The 10570-nt window shown below is 34.1% G+C and overlaps 1 protein-coding gene across 2 annotated transcripts; it reads right to left on the reverse strand.

The window, feature by feature from the left end:
* Nucleotides 1-1878: 1878 nt before the first annotated feature.
* LOC122317184 (thioredoxin-related transmembrane protein 2) lies at nucleotides 1879-7004 on the reverse strand. 2 transcript variants are annotated; one of them, XM_043134139.1, is made up of 10 exons: nucleotides 6691-7004; nucleotides 6526-6570; nucleotides 6149-6205; nucleotides 5694-5763; nucleotides 5306-5347; nucleotides 5031-5104; nucleotides 3261-3331; nucleotides 3017-3102; nucleotides 2806-2912; nucleotides 1879-2192 (listed from the first exon to the last, which is right to left on the reverse strand). In XM_043134139.1, the coding sequence occupies exons 1-10, from the start codon at nucleotides 6883-6885 to the stop codon at nucleotides 2130-2132; spliced, it is 810 nt and encodes a 269-aa protein (XP_042990073.1). In that variant the 5' UTR covers nucleotides 6886-7004; the 3' UTR covers nucleotides 1879-2129. The 2 variants fall into 2 exon arrangements, with proteins under 2 accessions (XP_042990073.1, XP_042990072.1); XM_043134138.1 differs by having other exon boundaries at nucleotides 3008-3102.
* Between the last annotated feature and the right edge of the window lie 3566 nt (nucleotides 7005-10570).

Raw genomic sequence — 10570 nt, forward strand, 5'->3', positions numbered from 1 at the left:
TGAATATATATATATATATTAATTTAAAGATATCTTTGGTGTGGGGTCATATTTTGTGGGCCCCGCACGCGTGAGGTTGCAATTCTACTTTACAACGTGCTCCTCACCAACCACCCACCCAAGTCGTCCCTCAGCCTTTCTTTTTTTACCTCATTACCGTGTTCTATGTAAATTTCTAGAAGGATAAAATCACCTCTTAAAACTCTTTAACAAAGATTTTCAGAATAATTACTTAAATCTTAGCATCAAGGTTTTCTCTGTCTCTATTTCTTTTCTTTTTTTTTTTAATTAGAAGGGTTAGATGAAATAAATGGCTTATAATAAAATATGAGAAACGTACATTTATCACTCAATAACTCCAAATCATGTTTTAAAATAAGATTGTGACTTCAATGGAGTTTTGTTAATAATGAACAAAAGGTTATAGTCAGCTTAGGAAAAAAAAGGGGTAATTTAAACGGAAGGTTGGAAGATTTACCAAATTTACTGTATTTTTGTGGAGAGAATAACGTGAAAATCATTTGGTAAAACTTCCCATCGAAAACAGAGGAAACAAAAACAAAAAAAAGGATAAGAAGTACTGTGAAAATGGTAAATTAGGGGGCATGTCAGAGTCCGCAGCAACGAGACATTCCCCCGGTCTTGAAGAACGTAGAGTGACCTAGACATCTACATATATGTCACTTGGCCGACGTAAACCCTGTCCCTCGGTTCCCGATTCTCGTGCTTCTGTGGCCCGAACCTTTTATTTCAAGAAGAAAATTAGGGATTTATTTTTTTATTTTTAATAATTAAGAAAATAATTATTGTTTATTTTAATTATTTTTTTTACAGTTTTAAATATTTTTAAAAAATACAAAAAAGTAGATTTATTTATTAATATTTATTTTCTTAATTATTAAATAAAATAAAATTTTCAATCCGTCAAATTTATCTATTAAATATATCGGTTTAATTAATATTTTTCAAAAAAAACAAAAACACCAATGTCATAGTTAGCACATGATGCACGAGCCATGGACACTGGACAGCTTACACAATGTATGCACATGTCGTAGGACAAGGCACGCCTGGGACAGTTAAATTTATTTTTATTTTTTTTTTCTTTTAGCCAACATTTGCCAAGCACAAGTAAAATGGGAGGTGGAAAAGTTGCAGTGGGAGGAGGGCCCTCCAGCTTGGGCCTACAAAGCGGCGAGGAAACAGAGAATGGCCCACCTAGGCCCTAGCTGGGGCTGTTCATGATTTTATACGGTGACCCCTCACAGCCCACAGGCTGTTAAAAATAAAAATATAAAATCTGCAAAGCTGAATATTCGGCGGCGGCACCTTCTCCAATGCAAATCTCTATCTCTCTGTGTTTTCTCTTTATTTATTTAAATTAACTTTGAGACGGTCTGGTGCGTCCCATCATGCGCCTCTGACGCGGCAGCTTAAAACTACGCGCTTCCTCATGGAGCGTGAACGCAACAGCACTTTTCGTTGCCCATTGCTTTCCGCTCCACTATAAAAAATAAAAATAAAAATAAAAATTTTATTACATACAAATAAAGTCGCATATTAATCTACGTACTAATACTGATTCTTTCATACTTAAAAGTTAAATTAGCATTATTTTTAATAAAATTTACTTTTTAACCAATCACAATAAATTAGTGCACATATTAGTGCACAAATATACTTGTAATTAAACTTTTCTAAAAAATAATTAAATTAATAGTTTTCCATTATAATCATCTCATTTTGTACTGTGATATTTCGCTATCCTTCCTGTTTGGCTGTTAAAATAAAACAAAATTTGAACGGTTCGATGTTAAGATTCAAGAAGCAAGTAAAAGGGGGATGGGGATCGAACTAAGACACTCAGTTTAACTCTAGTTTAAGCAAACAACTTCAATATCAGCATCAATTTCCAATTCCCAACTTGATAGGATTACGGCAATAGTAGTTGTTTTCCAATTTCCGAATATAGTCTAGTCTTGCACCGCACAACAGAAGGAGGGTTAAAAACAAAACTGGACTGAATAATTCGTTGTGTTCTTTACAATCTCAAAGCTAGTCAAGAATACCATTGAGAATGGAGACCGCCTAGATTAGAGTACAGCACGCTGTATCATTGGCAAATTTATCTAGTTGCCCTTTACATACTCAAGGAGGCGCAGATCAAGCTCAAAATGTCGAGAAATAAGTCTCTGCAACATATACAATCGGGTTGTGAATGATTAGATATTTCACATCACCTCAACATATACATGTGTTAATTTAAAGTCATGATTGTTTCAAAATCAAGCCTTGTTATGGCTTGCACATGAACTCACAATGCAGGACCAATCTGTTGGATCTTTGACCTAAAGTGTGATTTAATGGTAAACATAACAATTTTCATATTCCAATAATCCAGCTGAATTAAATGGTTTATCTAGGCATCAATATCGTTTTCTTTAAACTGAGCTTCACTTTTCCATCCCTAACATCTTCTACACTGAAAAACAGGATCTTCTATATCAAAGTTATATACCACAAGATGGTGTTTCTTGCCCAAATATATGAGAAATAGAAAGCATACTTGTTTTAAGCGTCGATAACTTAGGGCTAGGATTTCAATCCCTTAGCCGAGAGCAGTTAGTCCTCATGCATGGAAAATTAATAGAAACTTTTACCAAAATGAAGGACTGAAATTGACCACCAACTCAAAGAGGTCAGAATTAACAGAGCCCCATAACATCATGACGACGAAGAGGAGAGAGGTTTGGTTAGGGCCATTGAAAAGAATTGGTCTGAACTAAGATGAGTGCCAGAAAGAACCTTAGTTATGGGAGGAGAAGATTTTGCTTCCGAATCCAACTGTGGAATGCGTGAAACCTCAACTGCATTCTCAAATAAGATATATGTAGGAAGTTGATCCATGCTCCCTGCAAGTTCATAATCCCCATACGATATCTTAAAATAACTAAAGATACATGTATATGGTGAAACTGAAAGTAATTGAACAGCTTCCGAGCTAAACTTATTTTACCACCAAGATATATTCCAAATTTTTCAGCAGCATTTGGGAAGATTCCAATATCAACTATTCCAAAAGATAAATTTTTGTGCGAGTACCTGCAATAGGGAAGCATAAGCACATATATAATTTGGTAATACCAGCTTATATTGATTACTGTAACACAACAACACTACTGTTTCACAACTCACAGAGTTGCTGAGAAGATATATATTTTTTTTTTTTATTGTGATCTATGTAAGGTGCAAAAACATACGTAATGGAGAGCTCTGGAAAGCACTGACTAGTGCGTATGCAAGCGGGTGAAAATGACGCACGAAATTCTACCTGCAATATAAAGGTCTTTAATCATCTAAAAAATTTTCAAGAAATGAGGGGGAAAAAAGTACAAACCAAATGAACATATACCTGAGTATTTAGTATTAACCCAATTGGTTAACCAGTAATAAACCCCATTATATGTTTTGTGGGGTTTTATATAATCATACAGCCTTACTTGGAATCAAGTGGATCTGTAAAAATGGAGTGTGGAAAATAAGGGGATGAAAGGCATGAGTGGAAGCCCATCGAGGAAGAGGAACCTGCCTCGTTTACAATCTATCATTATCTTAAGAAGACGATGAAATCACCACTTGTCTCAAAAACTTAAGACGATAGGAAGAGGTAGATTTAGAGGATGTTTGGAAACAATTTCCATCTCATCACATCTCATCTCATTCCATCTCATTTCCTTCCCAAAAAAGCTTTCAAACACAAATAATTTCAAACTAATCATTACGATTTTTCCAAATTTTCAAACTAAAAACAATTCAATTTTTTCAAATCCCAAAATAAAAATTATATTCTAACAATATTTTAACTTTACAATATTTTTTATTGAACTTTCTTTCTCATTTCCCAAAACCGAATAAATACTTAATTCAAGCTATCTCACTACTATTTACAAACCATCTTACTACTATTCACAAAATTATCATCTCATCCCATTACCCTAACATCCAACATCCCCTTAATCATTTATATTTATCTTAAAACTCCCCCTCAAGTGTAGGTTAGACTCCCCCTCAAAAAGTGGGCCAAGCACATGGAATCTCTAATTAAATGGGTGAAATGCAGAGTCAAGGCCGAACTCAAGACTTCTGCTCTAATGTCATGTGAAATCATCACTTGTTCCAAAAGATTAAGTTGATAGGAAGAAGTAGATTTAATCATTTATATTTATCTTAACAAAGACAAATAAATTATTGGTATTTGTAAGAGCAATCATATCATAAATAAGCATTAGAAAGCAACCAATCTGATAGCCTAGGCCTGACTGACCAGTACCTTAATGGGCAATTGAGGGCCTCCTGAAATGTGCAGTGTTATCTCATATCTTTAACTATTTACAATGTCAACTAAACACCTAGGAGATCCCTACAAAAAGATAGGGTGAAAATGCTTGCCAGTGACAGAATAGGTATGTGTCCATCTTAGCTTGGTGGCAAATCTTGTATGGAGAGAACAGAACAAAGCAAAACTTTTTCTTCAGACCAGGCAAACCCTTTGCCAGGTGAACATCCAGACCTATAACAATTAAAAATCTAAGCCAGTTCCTCAACTACTTGTCAACCAAGTTTTCAACCATACCTAAACTCTCTTAGGATTTTAATCTCCTTGACAAGGTTTTCTAACCTCCCTTTCATAAAGTTATTGGACATTGTTTATGCAATATAAAGGCCAAGAATTCGAAATCCTCTCTCTGTTAACTTAAGTGTCTATCTAATGTTTTGAATTTGATGAACTGGAAAATGACATCTGTTTCTAGCCAATACGAAAACTCTAGCAGAAATTACTGGAATAACTCCAGACAAAGATACCTCTAGAAACCTCGTGTAAAGTTGCATGTGCTGTTAATTTATCAGGATGAAAGCCCAGTCGAAATGGTCAAAAAATATGAATTATGCCCATTTTCCTCATTAATATCGATAATATTTTTACCGATAAAAGAAAACAAAATGAATTCTGATAAGTCCTTAGAACCAACCAGCCAGAATCTTGATGTGTTCCCCTCTGTCAGCAAAGTTTCCAACTGCAATGGTGTTAATTTACTTGAAGTACCTAAGGCATCAATTATATGGGAAAAAAAAAAAAAACAAAAACAAACAAACAAACATTTTGAGTTTCTCACATTGTGAAGCAAAGCATCCTTGACCACATGTGAACAAAAGCTTGCCCAACGATGATAATAACAAGAATTTATTATTATTGATGTTAATCTATATTGAGGAGATGGGGAGAAAACATAAATATACTCCTTACCTAATCCTTGGTAGGCAGGCTGTTGAGTTAGAATATATATGACTGCAAAGAAACACAAAACAAAATATATATAAGCATTCACGTCAACATAATCAAATCTGTTTGTATGTAAGCATTTTGACTCGCCATGAATTCTAAGTCTAACTATGTTTTTTATCCAATTAATTGAAACATAAATCCTCAAATTCTTATAACTGGCATACTATCAGATTAAGGAGTACATAATACCATATAGAAGGGTTTGGAGGACTGCTATCATAATATAATCATATTGAATTCGATGATAAAGTAATTAGGACTAGGGGCCAAATGTAATATCAACTATGTCAAAAAAAAAAAATTCCCTTTTAAATACAATACATGAAAGTTGGTACAAAAATGTACCTACCAAAAAATATTCCCAAGTACCAAAGTGCCAAGTGGTAATCCATTACTAAAGCAAGAGCGAGAAGAAAAACCTGAGAGAAACTGCCATTCAGGTTAGAAAATAAGAGATAAGAAGTACCACACTGAAAATAGACAATAATTTTCTTTTCTTTCTTTTTTTTGGGGGGGGGGGGGGGGGGAGGCAATGTTTTTTTAGAGGAAATTAATGTCAAAAGATTCATTTTTCTGACTTCTAGTAACACTAAAAAACTATTCATCCTTCCTGCAGAAGCATGTATTTGGTACAAATAAAGGTTATATACACGCCTAATCCATTATCTAATAGTTAACCCGCATTCATGCTTACTGAATTTTATCTTTTCTTACTTCAACAGAGAATATTCAGACAAATAAATATTGAATCTACTCGCCTATGTGTTAAGAATGAGCGAAAACAGGAAATGGTGAGATGACCACCTTTGCAAAAAACAGCATATCAGAAATAAAGGCCTCCCAGGTTTCTTGTCTAACCATCTGTTGCAAACATACAAATGGCAGAAGTTAGCAACCAGAAATAACTCTTAACGGTAAAGTTCAAGTGATCCTAGCTACTTTATCCAGTCACAATGCAAGCTTTAGTCCATAACCTTCCAACTCTCGTTCTTAACAGCCACATAATTTTCGAAACCATTTGTCTAAGCGCATAAGCCAATTTCAGCAGAAGCAGAGGTCAAATGCGGACTCCTTAATTTGTAAACTATAAAATTGGGATTTTCTTTTCTTCAAAATTGACCAAATGCTACATTGCATAGCAATATAAAAACACTCAGAGAAAGTAGAGGAAAAAACCATACCTTTATAACAGTTAACAAAGAAAATGCCAGAATTGCTTGAATTTCCTGTAGTTGTAAAGGAAAGAGAGGGATGAAAAGTCGAGGAATTAAAAAAATCCAAGGTCAAGATCATGGAAAATGTAGTACAAGTTCTCAATTTGAGAGAAAGAGACAGAGAGATAGTACCCGATAAAGGAGATGATGAGTGAGATGAGGAGAGAGAATTGGGGAAGCGGAGCTGCGGATGACCAAGTAGGAGAAGAAAGCAAGAAAATGGAATAGATAATAGGGTTCTGAGACCATTAGGTTCAGCCATTCTATCGGACTACGCTTCTTCTCCATTCTCTCTCTCTCTCTCTCTGGCGCTCGATCTTCGTTCATTTGAAGACTTTGTCCGTCGGGTTGGATGTTTCAACTTTCAAGCACAATATTCGCAGGAAAAGAGAGAAGCTAAACCCCTCCATCCGTCTGAGAATGGTTCCTGCACAAATTTTTGACCAACTGTGTACGAAGATTTATTTATTTTTAAAATTTAAATTAATACTACTTTTAATAAAATTTACTTTTTAATTAATTATATCAGATTAGTATACAATTATACTTATAATTATATTTTTTTTAATTTTTTTTCTAATTTTTTATAATAATATCTTATATTTTTTATTATTATTATTTTATTATTCATCCTTTTTTTTTCTTTTTATTTTTTTAAATCTACCAATGTCATGAAAATTTTAATGCATATTTTAAAAGCAAAACGAACAAAAAAATAGTAATATATATATATATTTTTTAAAAGAAACATTTCATTAATAAAATGAAAGAGTTACATTGAGTTTATATATGAACCCTCTATACCTCAACTATCAATTTTCTTTCTTAAGACTGTCAATACCATAATAAGAATAGAGATCTATTTTTCTTGTAAGACTGATTTTGAGATTTTTGCAAACTCAAGAACGTTCAATGTTCAATATGTTATTTTTGTTACGACCATGTCTCATATATTAATAGCAAGGGTAAGTGAGATTGATCATCTTAACAATCAAATATCTGAATTACGACATAAACTTACTAATAAGAATAGAAAAAATAAAAGGTTAAATTAAGGAAACAAGAAATTGAAAAAATTTATAAACTAGTATGCTCACGATTTGCAATCATGAGGAGTTAGAACAAGATAGAGTTTAAATATAAGGTCAACATTGACAGATAATAATAGAGGCTCATCGTTTACGAGAAAAATAGGGACGGTTTGTTGTTAATCTCTCTGACTTAACAAAAAAACTTTTGACAATATGTGTCTAGTATATCTTGTAATTTTTTATTAAATAAGATTTGAAAAGACGATAGTTTATCTTATTCTTTACAATATTTTTATAAAATCAATCTTAAAGTTGTGATATCGAGAGTAGGGCATTTGGCCCCCTCTCCCTCCAATTTGTCTCCATAATGGGCAAGTCTATGTGTTACCTTATTATTATTTCTTAATAATATTATGAATTTTTTAAAAGTATTTAAAAATATAAAAACTAAAATTAAAAATTAAAAAAGATAAAATAATCTTGTCGTCGGGAGCCATTTTTGGGCTGCAGCACGGCTGAGGAAAAAAAGCACATATATTGTATGCTTTGAGCACGGAGCTTTTTTTTTTCCCCCACTCAACTATGGCACGGAGATATTAAATGTGAAGAATTATATTAAATTATCAGATTATTTTTATTATAAAATAAGTTTAAATTATCTTATCAAATTATATAAATTTATAATTTTTTTTTGCGAATGTAATGGGCCCTATGCGGAAAGGCTGACAGCCTGACACCGCGTTCATGGCCATCTATAGACCCAATACGACAAAAACAATAATTTGCTACGGATCCAGTTTCAGTCGGGCCCAATCCTAATTTTATAAGAAATAGGGTGGCCCGGACCTGAGTTCTTCTTGGACGCGGGCCTTCACGATGCTTTGAAGCCCAAGTTGCCCCAGCCCACCCTTAAACTCTCTCTCTCTCTCTCTTTTTTTTTTTTTTTTTTAAATAGACTTCAATTCAATTCTTGAATGAAAAAAGTTATAGTTGTAACTAATAAGTCCGGGTACCAATCCTGATTACAAGCCAACTACTCATTTGTTTTAAGCTCTCCCGCACACAATAAGTGTCAGACACTGTATAAAAAAACTTTAAAAACTCTCTGATGACACAACTCTTTTGAGATGCGAGACTCTGTATAAACAGAGATATCCATCTCGACTTGTCTATTAAAGTCTCTTTCTTGTTTCTTTGTACGCACATAATAAATATAAATAAAGAGTTTAATTATATATAAGTACATCGTATATTAATCTTTATAACAATATTGATTCATTCATACTTAAAATTTTAATTAACACTATTTTTAATAAAATTTAATTTTTAATCAATAACATTATATTAATATATAAATTAATACATAATTATACTTATAATTATATTTTTTCATAAATAAATAAACTTGCTTTAAAAGGAGCGGAGGATGCGGTTTGAAACTTTGATAGGTTGGCACGTGCTCTCACGTTATGGTATAAGCCCAATAAAAAGACCACGCGTCTATCATTCCGCCAGTAGAAGTGTCTTAGAAAAGGCATGCCTCAGTGGAATCTCGCCGCGTGGCATTGACCACCGTCACTCTTGGCTTTTGACACGAGCGAATCATCCACATGCGTCGCTGACACCGCCCCCTTATCTCTATCACGTGTAATTTGGAGCCATACATACATACGTGTCAAACAAACAAATTATAAATAAATAAAATAAAATTTGCTTGAAATAATAAAAATGGGGATATTGAAAAACTAGCCTCCATGTCAAGCAACGTCCCGACTCCCAATCTCTCTCCTAACCTTTCCATGCTTTCCTTTCAATTGAAGCTAACAAGTTTTAAAGTGAAAATTAAAATAAATAAATAAAAAGAGAAATATCTCGTGGCAATAAATAGTTACTACACCGTCACCATATCCCTTTGCGAAAGAGACTCGTATAGGGACTGGTGCATCAAACCAGGGTCCCAATTTAATCGGTATGCACTTTTCTATGTCTGCCACGTGGTTACATCTCATACCTTCGATTTAACTTACGTACACACATGCAAGAATTCCAGGGATTCTTGCGTAATTATGTTGAATGGCACTGCACTCTTGGAATAAGTGGATAGTTTATCCTTATTCCTGGGTGCTAATTAAAGTTCTCTCCAGACTAATATTAAGACGAGACAAAAATCATCCAAATATTTATGTGTAATTAAACCAGTTTGGAGTTCGTATTCTGACGTGGTAAGGTTGGGGGTGAAAATGGGAAAGGAGGACACTTTAGGAAGAATTCGACCGGCCATCTCATCAAGTGAGCTGTACCCGCACGTCGTGCATGCAACCAGTGGAAAAAATATTGCATTACTCAAATTTAATATCGGGAGGATATCAGAGATAAAAAGAAAAGAAAATACTGCGTGTATCCCGAAGAAAATTAAAAGCAGAGGATTATGGGGGAGGTTGATGCACGTCTACGTACAAACCTCAGCGACAAACCTGCCGGATCGGTTCCTAGGGGTTGAATATGAACACTTCGTTACTTCCAATGTTGGTGTCTTTAATAATAAATTAAATAACTGCGTACTTACCCAGTTACGTGTTGTGGAAAAAGTTTCCATGTGAGTTACCGTAATTGCCCATCCCGACGACTGCTATTGTAAGCAACGTATAATGATTAGGTGCGGTGATGTGTTGTTGTACAACTGGGTGATCATCAGCATCATGGTCCATACACGTGCATTGGATTTTCACTGTTCGGACAATATGAGGGTCCCACCAAAGATGTATCGGATTGGGTGGTTTTAGGTAGGCCTTTCTTACCCGACGACGTCGAATCCGTACGTTTTAACGAACAAAAACATGACAAACTACACCACGCCACAGAACTACAAAAATACTAACCGATTTGAACATTTCAACCGTTTTGATCGCTTCGCAAGGAAACGTATTGGCCATTTATTTACCTTCTTCGACCTTCTAACATTTTTTTTTTTCCTTACCAGC

The sequence above is a fragment of the Carya illinoinensis genome, chromosome 7 (genome assembly GCF_018687715.1).
Source record: "Carya illinoinensis cultivar Pawnee chromosome 7, C.illinoinensisPawnee_v1, whole genome shotgun sequence".
In the NCBI taxonomy this organism is placed as follows: domain Eukaryota; kingdom Viridiplantae; phylum Streptophyta; class Magnoliopsida; order Fagales; family Juglandaceae; genus Carya; species Carya illinoinensis.

Excerpts from the sequence above, each read along its gene's own strand:
- LOC122317184 (XM_043134138.1), bottom strand. The coding sequence starts at position 6,885 with ATGAACGAAGATCGAGCGCCAGAGAGAGAGAGAGAGAGAATGGAGAAG. Across the intron at positions 5,764-6,148 it reads ATATGCTGTTTTTTGCAAAG|GTTTTTCTTCTCGCTCTTGC; the intron begins GTGGTCATCTCA and ends AGTTTCTCTCAG. Across the intron at positions 2,193-2,805 it reads CTTCTCCTCCCATAACTAAG|AGACTTATTTCTCGACATTT; the intron begins GTTCTTTCTGGC and ends TATATGTTGCAG.